General features: G+C 35.0%; 2 protein-coding genes across 2 annotated transcripts; one reads left to right on the forward strand and one right to left on the reverse strand.

Annotated features, from left to right (window-relative positions):
- Positions 1–4,268: 4,268 nt before the first annotated feature.
- LOC111885249 (uncharacterized) lies at positions 4,269–4,775 on the reverse strand. Its single transcript, XM_023881521.1, has one exon. The coding sequence runs from the start codon at positions 4,773–4,775 to the stop codon at positions 4,269–4,271; it is 507 nt and encodes a 168-aa protein (XP_023737289.1).
- A 10,088-nt stretch (positions 4,776–14,863) lies between these two features.
- LOC111885245 (E3 ubiquitin-protein ligase XBAT32) lies at positions 14,864–20,793 on the forward strand. The gene is made up of 10 exons (XM_023881515.3): positions 14,864–15,923; positions 16,006–16,065; positions 16,147–16,218; positions 16,298–16,473; positions 16,547–16,707; positions 17,535–17,593; positions 17,684–17,730; positions 18,724–18,864; positions 18,978–19,066; positions 20,149–20,793. Exons 1-10 carry the CDS (start codon positions 15,729–15,731, stop codon positions 20,622–20,624), a joined length of 1,476 nt encoding a protein of 491 aa, XP_023737283.1. The 5' UTR covers positions 14,864–15,728; the 3' UTR covers positions 20,625–20,793.
- Positions 20,794–23,827: the final 3,034 nt, after the last annotated feature.

Consider the following 23,827-nt stretch of genomic DNA (forward strand, 5'->3'; position numbering starts at 1 on the left):
AAACTCCGTTAGGAATTCACAACTCCTTCATTTGACGCCTGTTTTCGTCTGTCTTTTTACCGTTGGACTACTATCGATGAGATCTTCGATTCTCGTTTAGATCTTTTCGGCTAGAAATCACTCGATCTCACATTCGAACTTCGGGCTGCATACCGCCAAGTCGAAACTTCGAAAAATCATAACTTCCTCATACGAAGTCATATTTAGACGTTCTTTTTATGCACGCTCTCGGTTTAACGTATTCTACGACTTTCGTTTAGATCGCTAAAGCTAAATATCGACCTATCGTAAATTCACTATTTACGTCGCGTTGTGTCATGTCGGTTCTGTCGCGAACCTTCGACAGGTCATAACTTCTTCGTTATAACTCGGATTTTGGCATTCTTTATATTTTCGAAAACCTTGGCACGACCACTACAACATAGTTAAGATTATTCATTCTAACTAATATTTTATCAAGAAGTCACTTTTGATGCTTATCGTCTCTAAATTGACTAGCCCAGATCTACGGACGTTACATGCCAGTGGATGACCCACCTCTCTACCTCCTTGAATGCATATCTATCACCCGGATGGAATTACTGATACCTCATCTTACCCGTCATAACCATTTTTCTTGGCTCAATCATGTCAAGGAACCAGTTTACATATTGCCTAATCCTAGCATCTCTGCCTTTTCCACCAGCGACCCCAAAACTTGGTTATTCCTGAAGAGTGACACGATGATGATGTAGGAGATGATAATGAAATGCAAGTCAACAATTCCAATGCTGGTAGTCCATTTGAGGCTGAAGACCATTATGACCTCCCGATCCGACAATTGCCACCACCTTATTATGATCAGCCCTCGGGATCACACTTTCAGCTACAACATGAGCACCAGTCCTATCAGCAACACGATGATCTCGATCCCGAGCACGAATTCCCTCTTGATATCTACAGGAAGCTTGCTTTATTGCGCGTCCAAGGCAACCGGAATACAACAGCCATTCGTCGCATCAAGGAGCAGCAAGCTCGCGCCAACAACTACATGGAGGATCTTTGGTATCATTTTCGGCCCAAAGGCGGTTACCCCCCTCGTGGGCCTCCTCCACCTTGATCCCGGTATGATCCTTCCTTACTTTCATCCTAAGCATTGAGGACAACGATTAATTTCAAGCTTGGGGCGAGGTATTCTTTATCTTTTATTTTTTATTGCATTTAGGTTATATATATAGTTACATTTAGAGCAAGTCATTTAGTCATTCATAAAAATTGCATAAAATTTTCAAAAATATTGCATATTTTGTTTCTTTCTTTTCTAATTTTCATACTTTTTAGATGCATTCTAGTTTAAGTTCATGCATTTTGTTCTCTCTTGTCTTCTCATCCCTACATGTACCATAGCGCCGAGTCAAAAGTATTGAATCATAAAGTGGTCCGGGTCTTGATATGGACTTCCTTGCATTTTAGAAATGGAACACATTTTGAGCCTCACAAACCACTTTGAGACTGCTTGTGTGGGGGTCAGATGCAGGTAGCTTGATTGGGTCTAGGTGCGGAGGGATGTGATTGGTCAAACTGATGTGTGTGAGCAAAGATTAGCCCGATATGGTATTTTGAAGACATTGAAGACCCACATCTTGGTTTTGGGGGGGGAGTACCCCTTAGTACTCCCGAGTCTCGTCCGAGCCTTACTTAGCTAGATTCTCACCAACTTTTTAAGATAGGTCATCATTTTTCAAGGGGTCTAGAGTAGATAGTTAGACATATTTTGTTTATCACACCTTGCATTGAGGTGCTTGATGAACTTTGAAGTGGGCCCCCCAATTCACAACTATTGGGACCAAGTTTTTTTGGTAACACCCATTTTTGAGTCATATCCCACCCTTTTTAGTTGATCTTGGCCCATTGTCACTGATCATTAGGTGCTCATGGTAGCCTCCATCTTATATTATATGGTGAAATTCCTTAGACCTTCCAAGAAGAAAACACGAAAAAATGAAGAAATTGGAAAAGTGGAGACAAAAAGAAAAAATGAAGAAGATTAAAGAAAAGCAACAAAAATAAAGAAGAAAAATGAAGAAAAAGAGCAATACAAAAAGAAGAACAAGAATCCAAGTAGAAGACCCATGTTCTTTTTTATGAAAAAAAAAACAACGAAGAGAAATTAAAAGACAAAAGATCAAGCAACAAAGAAAACTGAAGACTGAAGTTCAAGTATGAAGATTTAAGCTGTTAGGTTTAGGTTAAGTAGATTTTTATTATTTTATTTTTATTTTTGATTTTGGTGAGAAAAGGCTATGACGATGAGACGGTAGACTGTAAAGGACAGTACAAGGGAGAAGTCTCTGAAACCGAATGTTTGCACGGAGGTCGTGCTGCAAAGCCCTATTTCGTTATTATACACTTTAGCCTGACAAATGTAGGAATCACAGTGTCCGAAGAGGCGCCTTTCCTTCATGCACTATGGTCTGCATTGGTAATTTAAAGTGCCCCCACTTGGCGCATCCTCTGTTTCCTTTGTCTTGTGCACCGCGACCGCATCCAGTCGGAATCTATTTGCCCATCAAGTGGTTAAGAATGTGGTTTATGGCTTTAAAGCGGGGAACATTTTGACAATGCATAGGGTCCATAAAGGATTAATTCTGACCATGTTGACTGATGTTGACCAAGTTCTATGGTATCTTTCTTTTTCTCTTTTTAGTTTAGTTCATCACGAGTTCATTTTAGTCCTATTCTAACTTGAGGACAAGTTAGGTTTAAGCTTGGGGTGATTTGATAGTTTATTTTATTTACTTTTTTTATAGTTTATTTTAGAATTTTTAGATGTTTTTATTATTAATGCATTGTATATTCTTTATTTTCTTTATTATGGATCGTATCGGGTGCTTTTTATTTTGCATAAGGTATTTTGCAGGTTTTCGGTGTTCGTTGCAGGTTGATTGGAGACATGATTAGTGGGCTCTCGAGGCATTGTTAGGCTTGGCGAATCCATAAAAGAAGATTTGGGCCTTAAGAGTTAAAGACTTGGATATTTTGGGCTTGTGAAGATGGGTCATAAGCTTTTATTTTGGGCGTGGAGTATCCATTTTTGTAGCTAAATGATGATTGGTTTGTTTAAATCACATGGATATGGAGGGGACCAAAGGAATATTTAGTAGTGGAAGGGTGGAGTGGAGGAATAAGGAGCCAATACCATTACAACAACACTTGCACGGGTGGAATTTTCGTCGCGCGGGTACCTGCGCAACTGCCCAGTTTGGGCATTTTGGTCATTTGGCACACCATAACCTTGAAGGATCAGATCTAGAAGCCATCACTTCGATTTTACACCATTAGAGACTAGCAGGAGGCGATTTTTCAGCACAAGACTCATTTCTTTTCATCTTTCCAAGTTATTGGTAGTTTCTTTATGCAATTAGACTTTTGTGATTGTTATTCTATTGCCATGAGTGGCTAAACTCTCTACTTTGGTAGACCTTAGCTAAAACCTTTGAATGATTGTGGGTTTTTGAAGGATTTATGTTTATTTATCATTTGTCTTATGTCTATGATTGTAGTTTATATTTCATATGCTTGTTTAATGCTTTGATCATGAGCTTGGTACTTTAATAAGCAATTGTTAGTTTATTTCTTTGGTTTGGCATTGAATCATTGAATTTTACTTAGAACAAGGGCTTTATGATGATAAAAATCATGTCTAGCTTATGAATCATAACTCCTTTATGGATGTGTAGGCATTGACATCCTCTAGGAATTGGGGATTTCTTCATTCTTAAGGCTAATCAACTTCTTGGGGTCAAATGCTTCAATTGGATATTTGATTTTGATTAAGAAGGTGTGTAGTGGGCTTCCCCAATCTCCATACTATCTACGAGAAATCTTAGCATATCATGCTTCATGATTGCTATAACTAATTTGGGATGAATGATAAGCTTCATGTTAAATCCTAATGATAAACACACAAATGTTCATTGTGTTGAATTGCCTTGGTTTACCAATTCTCTATAATATTTGAGCACCTCACTCTCTTGCTTAATTGCAAGTTTTTAGTTATTCAAGTCTTTTAGTTTTCAAGCAATCATAACATCCCCCCCCCACCCTTTAGTTTAATTGTAGTTATTTAGTTTATTTACACTAGTTCTTTTAGATTGCATTGGTGATTGAATACAACCATTGCCCCGATGATCGATACCCTTTTTTACCATTATCTTACGTTTTATTTGCAAACAAAGGGCGTAATTTGCTTGGTCGACTTGACATCCCACCAATCTCTCTATCAGTGATTATTTGTTCCCTTTGTTGATCCACGTCGAGTTTTTTTTCATGACTTCAACTTCGGTTTCTCTACTAAGTCTTATTGCACGAAGTTCTTCAACAGTTTCATTAGAAACCTTACCTTTTCCTTTTCCTTTAGCTGCATCTCTACCCGTTGGACGATGAGTTGTTGTACCACCACTACTTTGCGTCTCGGGGTTGGAGTAGTCCCCTTCTTTAGTAGTCCTACATATTTTTGTGCTGCCACCACTTTCTTCATTATCCTCCTCATATGCAGGATGTGAACGTGTTGTGCCACGATCTTTCTGTATAGCCCACTTCAGAATTTTACACATAACTTCATTAAAAGCAACTAAGTCGTTAAACTTGCCTTTCCCATTTGCCTCATAATATTTATGAGCTTCGTTTTCAATATCTTTCTCGCTCATTCCACTTCTTTTCCGACGATATGCTTCCTGATAGGCACCAACCCACTTTTGGGCATTTTCGCTAAGCCGTTTACAACGACCTCTCATTTGATCTTCATTTTTGTTACTAATCTTTCCTGGATTTTCAGCTTGAGCTTCGGCATATAGTTCACTTACTCGTGCCCATAATGATACTTTTTTCTGGTTTTTGCCACGAGTCTTGTTTTGACTAGCAATACACTAGGATGACATTAAAGCGATATCTTCAGCAACATCCCATTTATTGCCTCGTGGTTGTTTTTCAATGTTTTGTGAGGTTTGAAAATTTTCAAAGGCTTGATTGGCATTCAAAAAGCACTGAGAGTTTTCATAGTATTGAGTATTTGGATGTTCTCGGGAGCAACCAAAATTCAAATTAAATGTATTTGGAACTGAACGATTATTGACAGAAAATACGAAATCGAAAGAGATGAGAAATAGAGAATCAAAATTGGATATGAAAATATGTCAATATTATTAGTCTATTTATATGGGAAAAAATAAACTTTTTGATTGTTATTTTTTTTGTAGTACACATACCTAGAAGATAAGAATTATTACCTAGTTAGAAATAATTTTGTTTGGTTTTTAAACATAAATTTTATTAAATAACATATATCTAATTTATTCATCTACATATTAGAAAAAAAAATAATAAAAAAGTTGGCGAATGAAGTTAGTGAAGACATATTAGGTGAAATTGGAAAGGATTTTAGATTATTTTAATATAAACTCAACAACTAAACAACAAACTTATACCTAATGGGGATAGTCTTAGGGATTAACATAAAAAATAAAAGAGATTTTCTAATATGTGTCCTAAGGGAACATATAAGAAACATTAATTCAAGTATTAATTATGAGGAATATTATCATAATTAAATGTGATAAACATTAATTATAAATAATATTCTTTATAATTAATGCATTTTACATTTATTTATCATAAAATGGTAGAATTCGTTTTCTGAGGGCACTTCTGATAAGAGGCTTGCTTAAAAACAAAAAGTTGTCAAAAATGATATTAAAATATGGAAGGCTGAGATGAAAAGGAAAGAGGCTTGCTCAAGGCTTGGGATAATTTGTTTTCTAAGGGCACTTCTGATAAGAGGCTTGCTCAAAAACTAAAAGCTGTAAAAAATGATATTAAAATCTGGAAGGCTGAGATGAAAAGGAAAGAGAATGAGGAGTATCAATTGATGCTAAAAAAATATTGATGATCTGGAATTGATTACGGAAAACAGGCTTTTATCTTCCCCGGAGAGAAACTTGAGACAGAAGCGGAGAAAAAGGGTGTTAAAAATTGACTCTATTCGCAGATCAGACCTGAAACAGAGTGTCACACCCAGAACCAAATGGCAGAAATGCCCGAGGGCTCGCGTGACTTAAATTGAAATATCATCACAATGAATATGCATGAACAAACACATACATCGCCAACATTACATAGTACAATTGTCTTTATATCAAGTACATTGTTTAAATATTACATATCCATAGCATAAATTGTTTGAGAAACACAAAACATAACATCCTAACACACTTGGTAACTTTCTTCAGCTTATCTATTAACTGAGAATACAAGTTGTTTTGAAAACATCAACATATATAATGTTGGTGAGTTCATAAGCATGGTTGATATAAAATTTGTTTGTATTGTTTGTAAAACCCAGAAAATCTGATATTTTATGTACAAAAATTGTTTGCGAAAAAGATGCGATGATCCCATAAGTACATGTGTATGTGATTTCAAAACAAGTAAAAGTGATTGTTATTCAAAATTGATTATTGTATTATAGTTGTTGAGTGTAGGAGTGAATAATGTTGTTCCCCCAGAAAAACCCGATGTTTTCCGATATAATTAGTATGATAGTTTTGTATTATTGTATCATCACAACGAATGAATATGATTTCTTATGATTACTTAGATGGTATTGGATCTCTATGTGAGTCGTTATAACCATGCATAATAATGACTAATTCGCCTGTCTTGGCATTTTTCCAAACGCCGGTTTTGATCAAGATTTTGTCACCCTAGACTGGCCGAGTCTAATTGTAGCGAACATCTCAGGTGTGGGGGAGTTACCCCCGTATAGATCTATACACAAACTCTCGCTCCCCCTCCAGGAGACACTGGTTATAACCACAAACTACGACCGACACTTATTGGTGTCACCCGTTATTTCCCACTAAATCCAACTGAAATATGAATGACCTTGTTTAACAACCTTATTTATGTTTACTTGAATAAAAGGCAAGCCTAACAAACAAAGAGAAGAGGGCAACAGAGACCCACTAATCATGTATGTTATTATAGGTTGTCGAGTATGTGATGGACATGTTAGCCCATCATTCATATGATTGATTTGGACCATACTAGCAATGCAAATAGGCCACTAAGGCCCAATAGCATGTAAAAGCCATTGAGGGTCCCTTAGGCATGTAATTGGGTCACCAGAAGCCCAATAAACATGTGTGATTACATTGGGCCTAAATAGTCATGATATTGGGTCATAAAGGCCCAATAACACGAATAGAAGATATTTGAGCCCAATCATTGAATCATTTATAATTTATTGATCTTAAGTTCGGAATGTAGCTATTTATTGAAGCGAAATGTTTATTCGAAGTATTAAGCCGCTTTGACGTTTGATTTATAACGAAGCTTTGGTTATATATATATATATATATATATATATATATATATATATATATATATATATATATATATATATATATATATATATATATATATAAATAACCAAAGCTTCGTTATAAATCAAACGTCAAAGCGGCTTAATACTTCGAATAAACATTTCGCTTCAATAAATAGCTACTATATATATTTCGAACTACTCGTAATAAACTTGATATTTTTAACCCAAAAATTTATAATTTTGTCGATTTGGTCCAAAAACATTTAGATTGACCATTGTAGCCCATTTATCTATAAAATGGCACTTTTAGTCCCTTTTTATGAAAATTGACATTTTTGGTCCTTAAACCATTTTTCTTGACATTTTCGACCCAAACTTATTTGAATAATAATTTTAGTCCAAAACTATTGTATTTGTGATTTCCAGCCTTTATTTGTAAAAAAATTTACATTTTTGGCTCAATTTCCGTAAGTTTTACAATTTTGACCCCAAAATCAAAAACCTTGCATTTTTAGTCCAATTTGGTAATAAAATCGTTTTCAACCCTTTAAACTTATTTATTTATGTTTTAGACTCATACTTTTATGAATTTACAAATTCAGTCCCTAAATCTTCTCCATTTTCGCAAGTTTGGGCCCAAAATCCATGAGGCCCAAATTTAAAGCCCATTAGCTAAAATTTATGTTTTTGGCCCTTTGAAAAGTATTATTTTCATAAAAATCAGCTTTTATATAAATAAATACCTTATAACCCTCATAAAACCGAAAATTATCAATTTTCAACCCAATCTTTGTTATTTTTGCAAAATGACACTTGTAAATATCTTTGGCTTTGTTTTTCACTTATTAAACTTAAGGACTCTTAGATTTATGATGTATGTTGTTTATTAGGTTTTTGTTTATGATTCTTTCACCCTTTTGCTATAGATCTTGAAATATCTCAAGTATTAACATATTATCACAACCAAAAACCAACGAAATCACATATAACATGCAAACACACATAGATCAACACATAACACTTGTATTCTCCCCCAAAAAACAAGTAAAAACCGAAAACAAAGGGGTATGAACTCACCTTGCTTTGTTGCTCATAGTTTTGAAGAAGAAATGGAAGAAGATGGTGTTGTTTTTGGCCCTAACAAGCTCCTTGAAGAGACCTTGAATTTGAATAGTTCTATGGCGTATGATCAAGAGTTTAAGATTGTAAGAAGAGTGATTAAGTGTAGAAGGAAAACATGTGTGGAAGATCTTACCACTAGTATGTAATTGGAAGTGATTTTTGGATGAAATTCTTCTTGAAGCCCTTATGATTCTAAAAAATTTGGAGAAAAGGGAAGAGTTCTTGAGAGTTTTCTTGTAAGAGTTTGATCAAAATGAAAATGGTGGTGGTGTGTGGTGCTCTCGATCGTAGATAAGGAGAGATAGGGAAAGAAAGGGTGAGGTGATGTGCATGGATACCCTCCATGCAATGGTGAGGTGACTCATGCACATAATTTACTTCTTTTTTTTTATTTGCATATATATATATATATATATATATATATATATATATATATATATATATATATATGTGTGTGTGTGTGTGTGTGTGTATCTGTGTATGTATACATGTATGAATGTGTGTGTATATATATATATATATATATGTGTGTGTGTGTGTATGTGCCGATTCTTGTTGGATTTTAAAAGGGAAGAAAGGGTTACCTTGGTCCATTCTTTGGCATTGTTCGAAAATATGAGGCCCAAGAATTTATTCTTGGCCCATTGGGCCCTTAAAGTGATTCACGGCCCAATAAAGGTTCATAAGTGTAAATGGAAATAAATTTCGGCCCAATATGACCCAATAAAGGTAAAATGATCTATTTTAGACCCATAAGGCCCAAAAGGTTAAGTCTCATGAGAGTGGGTCCAATTAGAGCCCATTTAAGGGTTCTAAGCCCAAAATAGTCAAATTAGAAGTTTATTAGTCCATTAGGCCCAATAAGGAAATCCTAGTCCATAATGGACTTAAACCGGGATTTTTAGGATTTCCAATCTTTTGTTGACCATTTGAAGTGTTTGCCTAGAGTTTTGATGGAATTTTATTGTCATTGAATAAACATCATGCATGCTTTCAAGTTTTAGTCACAAATGTCATCATTGTTAATGTTTACAAATGCATTAGAATTCCTAGTTGTGACACAGAGATCAAGATTAAACTGGGAGGTTGATGGCGATGAAAATACAAAGTTTTTACATGGGATTGTGAATAACAATAAAAGGAAGAATCGAATCCATGGGTTTACTATTGATGGAGTGTGGGTGAATGAACCTTCTAAATTAAAGCAAGAGATATTGGAATTCTTTTCAAATAAGTTTGATGAACCACTATACAATCGGCCGAAGCTTATTAGCAACAGGTTTAAGAGAATCTCAGATTTTGATAGAGATTCTCTAACTAAGGCTTTCTCGGAGATGGAAATAAAGGATGCTATTTGGTGTTGCGGAAACAATAATGCGTCGGGACCTGATGAATTTACTTTGAAGTTCTTACAACACTAATAGGACTTAATTAAATCGGATGTGAACATGTTTATGAAAGACTTTGTAACGGCCCAAATTTTCATGTCCAAAAATTTCGTTTTAAAACATTACTTTAGAAAACATTAATAACTAAAACATTGTTTGATCAAACCATGATACAACGTAAACCGTTTCTAAAAGTCAAATCATACAACCAATCAAAATATCAGAGTATAAATCCCAGAGAATCTTGTAAATGCGGAAACCAGAGAGTGTGTGTGTGACATGCTGCTATCGCGCACCGGCTCCTTTCCTCTAGCTGAGGAGGTACCTGAAACCAAAACTGAAAACTGTAAGCACAAAGCTTAGTGAGTTCCCCCACCGTACCACATACCAAATAATCTCATAACATACATATATTTTCAGGCATATCTGGGTGCCCGACCTTCCCCTTCGGCCCTCTCGACCGGACATTGCCTAGCATATCTGGGTGCTGGCCTCCCCTTCGGTCCTTTCGATCGAATACTGCCTAGCATATCTGGGTGCTGGCCTCCCCTTCGGTCCTACCGACCGGATACTGCCTAGCATATCTGGGTGCTGGCCTCCCCTTCAGTCCTACCGACCGGATACTTCGGGGACTATCTCCCCTACTGTCACTAGCACATAGCATCATATCATACTAGCACATAACATAACACAGGCAATACCTAGATGAATATCAAAGAGACAAACATCTACAAATAACTCCTACTGGTGGGCCGGCATTGTGGCCGTAGACCCACCGCTACTGGAAGGTAACTCACCTCGAAGTAGCTGCTGATCTGATGGGGAACTGACTACCTACTGCTGCTGCTGCTACTCCGGAAATCCTCCGGCTGCAATTCCCACAACATACTCAATCAAGCACTGCTCACTGACCTTTGGGTAAAATGACCATTTTACCCCTGGCCATGCCCTAAGTCAAAGTCAGAGTCAACTTTCAGTTGACCCGACTCGCCGAGTCCCTACCCAAACGATTTCCCTGAATCCCGATCCTACTCGTCGAGTTAGGCGACGACTCGACGAGTTCACCTTCTAAACCAATATTCAAGTCCTTCATCCTACTCGCCGAGTTGTATGAACAACTCGTCGAGTTCATCTTCATCCGACGGACACTTATGCTAAGACTCGCTGAGTTGTATGAACAACTCGCCGATCTTCATCCGAAGAACAATTATGCTGCGACTCGCCGAGTTGTATGAACAACTCGTCGAGTCTGTTCTTGATCTAAGGAGATTGCCTTGAACTCGCCGAGTCAGGGCATTGACTCGCCGAGTACCTCCATAGATGAGTTCAGCTTCCGAATCACTAAGTCACACCCCGTGACTCACTGCTCACTCGACACTACGAAAAGGGGACAAACTCGGAGACTCGCGAACAGACTCGCCGAGTCATATGAACGACTCGCCGAGTCGTTGCCATGCACCCACTAAATACACAGATTTGCTCGATTCCAGTCCATGCCATTCACAGATCTGGACTTCTAGGACACGAATCACACGTAAAGTTTCCAACTTTACGTGTGGATATTCACCAATATGGATTTTAGGGCTCAAAATGTCTCAAAAGGGTAGATCTAGGGTGAACAAGCAACATGGGGCCATAAAGCTAACAGATCTGAGCTCCTGGAGCTCAATCTTGCCTAGATCCAGAGGCCAAACATCTTATTACGACATATAATGCACATACAAGCTTGGGGATTTGTCCAAGAAAGACCTAAATGAAGTACTAAGCAAAGAATCATGGGGAAAACGGGTTATACCTCAAAGGAACTGCTGGAAGAACACAATAATGCCTGGATGGCTTCCCTTCTTCTGGATCTACTTCCTTCCTCCTTCAAAACCTTCAAAAGCACACAACAAAGCTTCAATTCTTCAAAGAACAAGCATAAACGAGGGTTAGGAGCTCTGGGGAGAGAATGGGGGCTGGCCTGGGGCGGATAAGTCGCTTAAATAGGGTGCAAACCACTGAACTTAGGCTTTCATCCAACAGCTGTGACTCGTCGAGTCCAGGATATGGACTCGCCGAGTCGCCAACTTAAATGTGTCCCGGGTCCCGCATCCACTCGGTGAGTCGGACCTATGACTCGCCGAGTCCAAGGCTAAAAGAAGGGAAATACTCAAATAAGATTTACGTACCAGGAACCGGGTGCTACAGACTTTGAGGACTCCAGTATGTTGGCTAGGGGATGTAATTCCTCCTTTTATCTCCTTAATTCCAAAATCTCGTGATCCGCTCTTTTTGAAGGACTATAGACCGATTAATCTTGTTGGTTGTTTGTACAAAGTGCTTTCTAAGGTGCTTGCTAATCGGTTTAAAAGATTCCTTGTCAAAGTTATTAGCCCTGAACTAATGGCTTATGTGGAAGGAAGAAGTATCTTAGATGGATCTCTCTTACTTAATGAAATTTATTCATGGGCCAAAAAAGTAAAGAAGAAGACTTTAATTTTCAAGGTGGACTTCGATAAAGTTTTGACTTCTTAAGTTGGGTGTTCTTAGATTTGATAATGGAACAAATGGCGTTTGGATGGAAATGGAGGAGATGGATAAAGGGATATCTTGATTATAGTAGAGCCTCTGTTTTCGTTAATGGTGCTCCCACAAATGAATTCAATATTAAAAGGGGTGTTAGACAAGGTGATCCTCTTGCACCTTTTCTCTTCATAATTGCCATGGAAGGTCTTCATATTTCTATGGAAGCAGCGTGCGACTTGCATTATTTTCGGGGGCTTGCTCTTCCTTTTGATGTTATCAATATTTTACACCTTATGTATGCCGATGATGTGACTTTTATTGGAGAGTGGTCGGAGATCAACTTCATCAATCTTAATAGATTGCTTCGTTGTTTTTTTTTCTTGATTCCGGATTAAAAGTGAATTTGCACAAAAGCAAGGTGTATGGTGTTGGTGCGAATAATCAAGAGGTTGATAGACTTGCTAGTATATTGAAGTGCGAGCCCGCTTCCTTTCCGTTTACTTATCTTTGGCTTCCGGTGGGGGCTAATATGAAAATCTCTAAGCATTTGAGTCCCGTCATTGACAAATTTCGGAATAAACTTTCGAAGTGGAAAGCAAAATGTCTCTCCTTTGGTGGTCGGGTCACCTTATTAAATTCGGTCCTTAACAACCTCCCTTTATATTTTTCTCTCTTTTTAGGTCACCCAAAAAAATTATTAATATGTTGGATGGAGTTAGGAGACGGTTTTCTATCGGGAGGTGATGAAGACAAGAGAAAGATATATTGGGTGGCATGGGAGGTGGTTATTAAACCGAAGGAGATAGGAGGTCTGGGAGTTGGGTGTCTTGATTTGGCTAACTTGGCACTTCTCACCAAGTGGTGGTGGAGATTGAAAAATGGGTATGATTCTTTTTGGTTTTCTCGTATAAAAGCTATTCACAATATTAAGCTTATTGATGGTAGATTGATTGCCAAGAAGTCTATTAAAGGTGTTTGGTTGAGTATTTCTCAAATCAATTGTGATTTTGAAAATAGAGGTATTAGGTTTGATAATTTTTTTTAAAAGAGTTGTTGGAAAAGGTGACAAAACACTCTTTGGGAAGGATCATTGGTGTGGTGATATAGCTTTAAAAGATGTTCATCCTAACCTTTATGCAATTGAGAAAAATAAAGATTGTCTTGTGGTTGAGAGAGTCAATATTATAAATGGGCATATTTCGTCTTTTTCATGGGACTAGGCGAGGCAACTTAGAGGTGGGAGGGAAACAAGCCAGTTTCAGGCATTATCAGATCAAGTTGCTGTTTTCAGGTTTGATGAAGGATGTGACAAGTGGATTTGGGGAGGCGACGGTGGAGATGTGTTTACGGTGAAAGCTTTAAGAGATGTGATGACTATTTAGTCCAACAATGAGACTTTCGACTCTTTCAATTGGGTAAAATAGGTCCCTCTAAAAATCAACTGTTTTGTTTGGAGATTGATTAAAACAGAATTCCTACTTTCTTGATCTTAGTTAGGCGTGGAATTCATGTCTCGTCTACCTTATGTTCTTTTTGTAAAGAAACTGATGAGAGCATTGATCATGTTTTTTTCTCGTGTTCTTCTTTTGCTATGGTTCTATGGAGATGGCTGGTGAAATGGTCTTCCCTTCTAACGAAGATTCCTAATTCATGTGATGACTTAGTTAGGCGTGGAATTCATGTCTCGTCTACCTTATGTTCTTTTTGTAAAGAAACTGATGAGAGCATTGATCATGTTTTTTCTCCTGTTCTTCATTTGCTATGGTTCTGTGGAGATGGCTGGTGAAATGGTCTTCCCTTCTAACGAGGCTTCCTAATTCATGTGATGACTTATTGAATATGCTTAATTCTACTATGGGGAGCAAAAAAATCAAGAAGCTGTGTTTTTCTCTAGTATACACCACTCTCTGGATGTTATGGACAGTCAGGAATGCGATTGTTTTCAGAAACGAAAGGCGGACGATCATGATTACAGCTGATAATATTAGTTTAAACACTTTTTATTGGATCAAACATATGTCTAATTGTAATTCCATTAATTGGCATGCTTGGAACTCCTCGCCTATTTTGGACTATTTCTTGTAATTTGGCTCGAGCTTCTCGCTTGTACTGTTGTTGTTTGTTTGCATTTTAGCTTTAACATAATGCTCGCCGTTTCAAAAAAAAAACTTATATTAATATTATATATAATTAATGTTTATCATATTTAATTATGGTAATATTTCTTATAATTAATACTTTAATTAATGCTTATTATAAAATCCTAAAAGAAAATTAAATAATAACAATAACCGTACTCGGATTAAAAGTGGATTTGATTTGTAGAAATCACATAAGCATATCGACCAAAAACTCAAATATTTCTCAAAGTTTTTCAATATAACTTTTTTTTCTTTGACATTTACAGTTTATTGATTACTACAACCGACAATTTGATTCAACAATCAATGAAATTAGCAGGAGTGATAAATTAGGTTAGGAGTATTAATTATGAAAGCACCTCAATCGTCCCATCGAACCTCTGGTGGGTCACCACCGTCTTTCTGTTATTTTGATCCCAATTTCTCAAATCCAAGACCTCTTTCATTATGATCGCCAAATCCTAGCACCTGCAATATTTGTTTGATTTCGTGATCTTCGATAAAAATCCCTCGCTAATCTTTGTATTTTTCCGGAAAATTCGGTAATCCCATCTCCAAATACACATTTCAATCTTTGTTCTCTTTTTTTTCTCCAAAACATCCGAGTTTTACGGAAAATCGTGACCCGAGAATCGAGTTATTTCCATTTCAGGGCAATCCAGAAGAGGGTTATGTGTCAAATTCTTCAGACAATTGAGTATTCTTAAGAAATTTGGGATTTTGGGTTGGAATCTTTTCAACTTTAGGTAACTTGCCAATCGGGGTTTTGTAAATTTGTTCATTAGTTTCGATTTTCGACGAAAATTCGGATTTTAGGTAGATGCACTCACTACCATACTCAATCCAATCCGTATATATTCCATTTCTGTAACTAATCTTCATAGATTTTCGGTGCGATCGTTTCCTTCAATAACACCAAAAGTCGGTAAAGATTCTGATCGACAACTGTTTGATCATACCACGTATATTTGAAGTCAATTATTCGTCTTTCTTTTAGCTCGAAAGATCAACAGTAATTTGCCCAAATCTCATTAAAAAACACACAAACGCCCCCTGATCATGCCATTTCGATTATCCCATATCGCATTCTTTCAAGCACTCATGTTAAATCACATTAGCTGTTCTACCAAATAATGTAGAACACATCGAGTTTCTTTTTTCATCGATTCCTTCTGGAGCTGTAGTAATTTCCGTTAAGAACAATCGATGAGGTTCTTTAACCTTATGGGGAATTCCTTTGGGTGCTCTGCATCTGGAGAACGCCTTGTTTCCGCTGCAAGAGATGGCGATGTTCAAGAAGCCAAAGCTTTGCTTGAATATAACCCTAGACTTGCTCGATATTCCACTTTTGGTGTTCGGAATTCCCCCCTCCATTACTCTGCAGCTCAAGGCCACCATGAGGTATCGATTTCTTTAATCTCGTAAAAATCTATACATTCAATTACGGATATCGATAAAAATTTCCCTTTCTTTTTGGTTTTAGATTGTTTCTCTCTTGATCGAATCTGGGGTTGATATCAATCTCAGGAACTATCGTGGACAGGTTAGGATTAATCTATTAATCATCTCTACAAAGATCGTGTTAATACTTTAAAGATTATATCATAAGTTTGTTGTTGAACAGACTGCTTTGATGCAAGCTTGTCAATATGGTCATTGGGAGGTTGTTTTAACTCTGATTCTTTACAAAGCAAATGTAAGTATTCAAGTAACACATTTTATTTCCTAAAAAACATATTTCAATTTTCAATTTAAGAAATTATGATTAAATTCAGATCCACAAAGCCGATTATCTAAATGGAGGAACTGCACTCCACTTAGCTGCTCTAAATGGACATTCAAGATGCATACGGATTCTTCATGCTGATTATGTCCCAAGTGTTCCTAATTTTCTTGAACTTGTGAATAGAAAATCAAGAATGGAAGAGTTTGTGTCAGAATTGGATGAAGGGTATGTTTTTATAAGAAATCTTTTTGACTTTTTTTTAATGGGATTTGAATTTTTGGATTTCGTTGATAAATAGATCGGTTTATAAGACGATTAATAGAGCTGCTGATGGAGGTGTAACTGCTCTTCATATGGCAGCATTAAATGGACATGTTGATAGTTTACAATTGCTCATTGATTTAGGGGCTTCTGTTAATGAAGTCACTGTTGAAGATGGAACTACAATTGATTTGATTGGTAATTTTTATTTATTTATTTATTTATTTTTATTTTTATGTTGGAATAATTAGATGAAAGAAATAGCAATACGTTTGTTAAATATAGCATTCTAGTTTTGTTTCTTTCGATTAACGTATTTTGAGTTATTTATTTACTTTTTTAAATCGTTGAAATACTTAATTGATTAAAGCGTTATAGTTTGATTTTTTTTTTGGGTTGATCTCAAAAAAGTCGTTATATTTTGTGTTTTTTACGGATTAAACCTCGAATTTATTTTTTAACTGAAAAAGACCTTGTATTTTTTCATTTTGTCCAATCTGGCCCTTTTAGTCATTTTTTTTTTCCAAAAAAATTGAAATTTTTGAGGGTTTTTTAGAGAAAAACTAAGAAAGTTGAGGGTTTATTTGGAAGCATTTAGAAGGTTGAGGCTTTTTTTTTTGGGAAAAAAAGTACAAAGTTGAGGGCTTTTTCGGAAAAAATGAAAAAATACAAGGTCTTTTTGTGTGTGTGTGTGTGTGTGTGTTTTTCCGAATTAAACGTCAACTTTATTTTTTTCCTGAAAAAGACCTTGCATTTTTTCATTTTTTTCGATCTGGCCCTTTTAGTCATTTTTTCCCGAAAAAACTTTTAAACATGAGGGTTTTTTCAGGAAAAAAATAAAGAAGTTGAGGGTTTTTTTGGAAACAGTTAGAAGGTTGAAGGTGTTCTTCGGTAAAAAGAAGACAAAGTTGAAGGTTATTTCAGTAAAAATGAAAAAATACAAGGTCTTTTATGAAAGTAAAATGATGAAATGAAAGTACATTGCTATTTTGTGTATCTAAAATTGATAAAAAGTTGTTTCTCAGGTGCAGGAAGCACACCTCTCCATTATGCTGCTTGTGGTGGAAATGCACAATGTTGTCAAGTATGTTTTTTATTTATTTATTTATTTCAATTGAATGTGATTTTATTGATGATGAAATATTTTTGGCTGATTAATTGATATGTGTTTTAGATTCTGATAGCTAAGGGAGCTTCTCTAACTGCTCAAAATGCAAAAGGGTATGTATTTTTTTATTTTAATTTTAATTTTTGTAATTAAGGTTTTGTATTTTTTTTTTTTTTTTTTCTTTTGAAGACTTTGTACTTCGAAAATTTTAGTGTTAATTTAATAAAGACCTTATATTTTGTGTTTTTTTCTGGATTAAACCTCCACTTGTTTTTTTTTTTTTTATTTATTTTTATTTATTTTTTTATTTTTAAAAAGACCTTTGTATTTTTATATTTTTTCCAATCCGGCCCTTTTAGTTGTTTTTTTTTTTGAAAAAACTTGTAAAATATGAGTGTTTTTTTGGAAAAACTAAAAAAGTGAAGGTTTTTTTCAGAAGGGTTAATCTAAAAAAACCTTATATTTTGTGTTTTTTCCAGATTAAACCTCAAATTAATTTTTTGCCTGAAAAAGAGCTTGTATTTTTTTTTTCCGAAAAAGGCCTCAACTTTGTATTTTTTCTGAAAAAAACCTTCAACCTTCTAAATGCTTCCAAAACAAACCCTCAACTTTTTTACTTTTTCTCGAAAAAACCCTCACATTTTACAACTTGTTTTGGCGAAAAATGACTAAAAGGGCTAAATTGGGAAAAATAAAAAAATACAAGGTTTTTTTCAGACAAAAAAATAAATTTGAGGTTTAATCCAGAAAAAAACACAATATAAGGTTTTTTTTTAGATTAACCCTTTCAAGAAAAAAAAAAGAAGATAAAGTTGAGGGTTTTTTCGAAAAAAATGAAAAAATACAACCTCTTTCTCAAAAAAAATATAGTTGAGGTTTAATCTAGAAAAAAACACATCACATTTTGACCCAAAAATTTAGAAAAAAACCTCTTTTATCAAATAAACCCAAAAATTTTCTTAGTTATAGCATTTTCTATAATTTGGTTGATTTTTCAAAGTACAAAGGTGTATAAAATACACAAAAGTACGTATCATTTCTTGGATTTAATCTTTTTTTTTTTAAATAAATAAAAATAAATAAATAAATATTTTGACTTTTTTTAGATGGACACCTTTAGCCGTTGCTCAATCATGGCATAGAGACTGGCTAGAGGAAGTCTTGACCGAACAACCACAACAACATCAACCGATTCCTCATTCTCCATACTTGTGTCTTCCTCTTATGAGTGTTGTCAAGATTGCAAGGTAAAATTAATTCCTTTTTTTCTTTTTTTCTTTTTTTAAATCTTGTTGACTTTAAAAAGTCAAACCCTTGACCTATTTTCATGGATCTTGAATCTTGATTCGTCTTTTTACAGAGAGTGTGGATGGAGTCATGATTCCCTTTCCACTTGTGCGGATCCTTGTGCTGTTTGTTTGGAAAACAAATGTGCAGTTGCTTCAGAAGGTAATTTTTGTTTTTAGCTTTTTAACATAAAAAGGTCTTGAAAATTGAAAAGGGATAATGACGTAAATGCCCTTAAGTTTGGTAGAAATTTTCGGTTTTTACCCTTTTGTGTATTTTTGGTTCATTAAAACCGAACATTTATGTCTGACTTAAAGGCTTTAATGAACCAAAAAAGGACAAAACCAAACATTTATGCAAAACTTAAGGGCTTTATTGAACTAGAAATACACAAAAGGGTAAAATTGTAAAAAAAAAAGGTGCAAACTTTTGGCTTTAATGAAACAAAAATATGAAAAAGGGTAAAACTGAATATTTCTGACAAACTTAAGAGCTTTTATGTCATTAACCCAATTTTGAAAAAGCTATAAGCGGAGCTTTTTCATTTTCATGTTGCTTGTTAATTAACAAGCTCTTTCACATGAGCTTTTTCAGTTACTGTGTGGGTCCCATATTTTTTCAAACCAATTATAAATTGACAACTTATATAAAGAATTCATAAAAGATATTAATGAGCTTTTTTTTTTTTATTTTTTTTATTTTTTTATTTAAGGCTTTTTAATGAACAACTTCCACTAAAAAGCTTTCCTATTGTTGATGCACTTACTAATGATGTGGCAATGACACAACACAACTATATTATTTCAATAATTTTACAAATGCCACGTGTCCACATCAGCAAAAACTTGCACCACATCATACATAAAGATTAAGAATTTCAAAATTTCATAAATACAAATCCACATCACCAAAAAATCGAGCCACGTCAAATGTAAAGTTAAGAATTTCAAAATTTCATAAATACAAATGCCACATGTCCACATCATATATAAAGCTTAAAATTTTCAAAATTTCATAAAATCCAAATGCCACATGTCAACATTAACAAAAATCGAGCCACATCATAAGAATTTCAAATTTCTTAAATTTACAAATGCCACATGTCCACATCAGCAAAAAATAAGCCACGTCATATATAAAGATTAAGAATATTTCAAATTTACAAATACCATATGTCCACATCAGCAAAAACTTGCGCCACGTCATATACAAAGACTAAAAATTCCAAAATTTCATAAACACAGGTTGTTGTCACGAATTCTGCACACGATGTGCATTATATCTTTGTTCCACAATCACCGCCGCCACCACCACCACCACCACCCAAGGGCCGCCAGGGTCCATCCCGTGCCCGCTCTGCCGCCAAGGAATCGTATCATTCAAAAAACTTCCGGCCACCAAACCACTCCTTGGGATGCCACGAACAAGCTTACCACTATCATTTTTCACATGCACTTCATTAACAGAAGACAATGATGACATGGCACTCGATACAACTCCACTATGTAAACCCGAGTTTCCTTCACCACTTCGGTCTTTAAGCTGCCAAAAGTTTCCATCAATGAAACTGAGTTCTAGTCTTTGCATGGGTGGATCAGATACTAGCCCTTCATTGGTTCGATCATATACAAGATCGAGTTTTAGGAGATCGAATTCAGAAGGGAGAAGATCGTGGTTGTGTTCTTTGAATCATTCTGTAGAAACTACTGCTGGATTCTAAGAAATGTGTTTGATGTTTTTGTTTTTTGGTTTTTTGAATGAATATCAAGTTTTTTGGTTTGGTTTTTGATGATTTGTGTTGTTGGGTAAAGTTGGAGGTGAAGTTGCCAATTTGTGATTATTGTTAATGATGATAATTTATTGATGTGATTGAATTTGGTTTGGTATCATTTGAAATGGTAGATTATGTTTTTTTTTTTTTTGAATGTTTTGGTGATTGTTTTTAATGAAATATGTAAAGAAAACTATAAGATGGGATCTTTTTCGATGCAATATGAGTTGGGGTTGGAGGAAAATTCAAAGTACGCCATAGCATATTTGGGAATTGGAAGTATATTTAATGCAAGATTTGTGGTACATAAACCCCGAAAATTTGATACATGACATGAACTTGACATACATTTTCTAGAAATTTATGTTTCATGTTTATTCGTGTCGACATATGTTTTAAATTCGCGTGTTAAACACAAATTTATCTATTTAAACATGTATAAAACACGAAACAAAATTGTATCATCACGTGATATGCATAAACACATACTAGGTGTACACCGTGCAAAGCAGTGGCAAAAATTATTGTTGTTTCGATGAATGGTTTTATTCAAAAAATATTATTTAACTATTTCAATGACTATAAATTTTGTCTGATATGTTAGAAAATTTCAATCCCCAACCTTTGGGCAACCATCATGCTCACGTTAAAAAAGAAAAAAATTAATTGAGGTTTCCTTCCTTAAATATTTCCGTTGATTATTATTTACCATAATTAGTTTTTGTTCATTAAACGTGAGTGGTTTGTGCATAATATATTTGTACATTAAGTTATCAAGCATGTATTTCTTAAATTTCAAGAAAAATTAAATATGTTTTATAATATAGTTAAAATTTGTGAAAATTCATGTTTTTCCATGTTGACATATGACACATATAGACACATTAGTGTTGACACATGACATGCATAAACACATATATACAAATTCATGTATTTCAAGTGAAATGTGTGTATTTGTGTACTTTTTTTTTGTGTTTTCGTGTAACACGATTAAAAACGTGTCTATTTGTGTCAATTCACGTGTCATAAGAATTTGTTAAGTATCGTGTTCATGTTTGATATCCAAAACATGTTTTATAATTTTTGTTATGTAAATTAATGTTTAACAGGTATACACAACACATATACACACATGCACACAACATGCGGACAAAGGCCCATCTTCCACCAAACTAATGGATAACGGACATTCAACATTGTGTTGAATATGTTCCGAAACATTTGCATACATGAGATTTCTATTTTGTAATTTCTCCAAATCTATAGATAAAGTTGTCCCAATTTTATTTTGGGGAAAAAAGTTGAACTTTTTGGCCATTTCCTAATTTGTACCATAATTTATTTTATAGTTTTATTCCATTTAAGTCATTGAAGTATTTGATTTGGTCCTTTTTACAAGATACTGTTGGTTTCACTTGTAAAATAAATAATAAAAATGGTCTTTACGATTGCTTTCTCATAATTTTGGTCCCTAATTTTGTAATTTGTTCTGAGTTTGGTCCCTGATAATATTTTTTCTTGCAAAATTCTTCTGTTTTTTATACATAACTATTAAAGTAAATTGTAGAAATTATCCATGTGTTTATATCTTTCAAGCCAACACTAGACATACAACTTTTCTTGCATGTTGAATTTATAACTCTTGGTATGGTGAATGACATTCCTGGTGGACTAATTTTGCTTAGTGATCTTTGCCACCCAACTCAAATACAAGCCTACACACTCTATTTGTTCACCCGATAATACCTATTGAATCCATATGATACATTAAAGATGTGTGGAAGTGGTTGTGATGATGCCACCGGTGGAGAATTAGTTTGCTTAGTATGTACATTGTTGATAGATTTCATAGATGCTGAGGAAATTATCAAATTAATAGATTTATTGTTTAGATCATCCATCACTGTAATGTCACTAGTTTTTCAAAAATGTCAAATCAATTTTTATAATTATTTATATATCAATGCAGTATCACTCATCTTTCAAAAGTGGCTACCACATCTACAACTAATTTATATATTTTAATATTTATCTTAAATATCAATAATTAATAATTATGTAGTAACAAATTAACATAAAATACAACTATTTAGTGATACAAACATTTAAGTAAACATATATATACACTACATAGCTTATATAGATACTGCACGTGAAGTCAAAAAACACAGGTTAACTTTATAAAAAAAAACACGATTCATAAATAAATAAAGAACACCTAATTTGAGAAGATGGTATCCCCTTGATTTTGAAGATGACGACCTCATGATTCTTTTTCACTTTCCGTAATGGTGTCTTATAGGCCAATCTGATGGACGAGTAACACACACATGCTTATGGTGTTATATATAGAGAGAGAATTTATGTTCGATGAGTGAAACAGTTGGAATTACACCTTGTGGGCAAGTTATAGACCTACATAGATTTAGTTCCTTAAATTTTAGACAAAATATTATATCCGTCATACTACGTGTATTTAATTCTGGGGACAGGTCATCTTATTATGGAAAATTGTACGATACATAATATAATTGTACCTAACACTTAAAAGCATTACAAAATAGGTTGATGGCGAGATTAATGGATTATTTTCCGACATTCTCCCACGAATGACTATGTATGTGTAACGACCATAAAATCTCAACCAATTTAAACTTTTCAAAAACAACCCGATTTCATAAAATTATTACAAAAAGGTTTTCAATACAATTATTTCAGAGTATCCCCAGAATCACATCACAAAACACAATCATGAGGAGCGGTACGATCACGCCTTTGCCTTGCCACGGTCTCTTGAAGAACTTGAAAAACATTAAACCACAACTGTAAGCCCGAAAGCTTAGTGAGATACCCCCAAAATACCAACCACATATACCATACACGCATAACATGCCATATCATAACATAACACAAAGCAGCCATGCACTTCGGGTCTATTGTGTGACTGGTCCGCCGTACCGGCCAACAGTCCACCTGGTCCACCCTCCGAGTCTAGCCACATACATCGAGTCTACAATGTGATTGGTCCGCCCGCACCGGGCCTTCAATCCACCTGGTCCACTCTCTGAGTCTACAGTATGACTGGTCCACCCGCACTGGGCCTTCAATCGGCCTGGTCCACTCTCCGAGCCTCGGCACATCTGGTCCGCCCT

This window comes from Lactuca sativa, chromosome 5, assembly GCF_002870075.4.
Source record: "Lactuca sativa cultivar Salinas chromosome 5, Lsat_Salinas_v11, whole genome shotgun sequence".
Lineage (NCBI taxonomy): Eukaryota > Viridiplantae > Streptophyta > Magnoliopsida > Asterales > Asteraceae > Lactuca > Lactuca sativa.

What these genes read in the sequence shown, in the direction of transcription:
- LOC111885249 (XM_023881521.1), bottom strand. Translation starts at nt 4,775, where the DNA reads ATGAGAGGTCGTTGTAAACGGCTTAGCGAAAATGCCCAAAAGTGGGTT.
- LOC111885245 (XM_023881515.3), top strand. Translation starts at nt 15,729, where the DNA reads ATGAGGTTCTTTAACCTTATGGGGAATTCCTTTGGGTGCTCTGCATCT. An exon ending in GTGTCAGAATTGGATGAAGG is followed by an intron (nt 16,474 to 16,546) that starts GTATGTTTTTAT and finishes GTTGATAAATAG; the next exon opens with ATCGGTTTATAAGACGATTA. An exon ending in AGTGTTGTCAAGATTGCAAG is followed by an intron (nt 18,865 to 18,977) that starts GTAAAATTAATT and finishes GTCTTTTTACAG; the next exon opens with AGAGTGTGGATGGAGTCATG.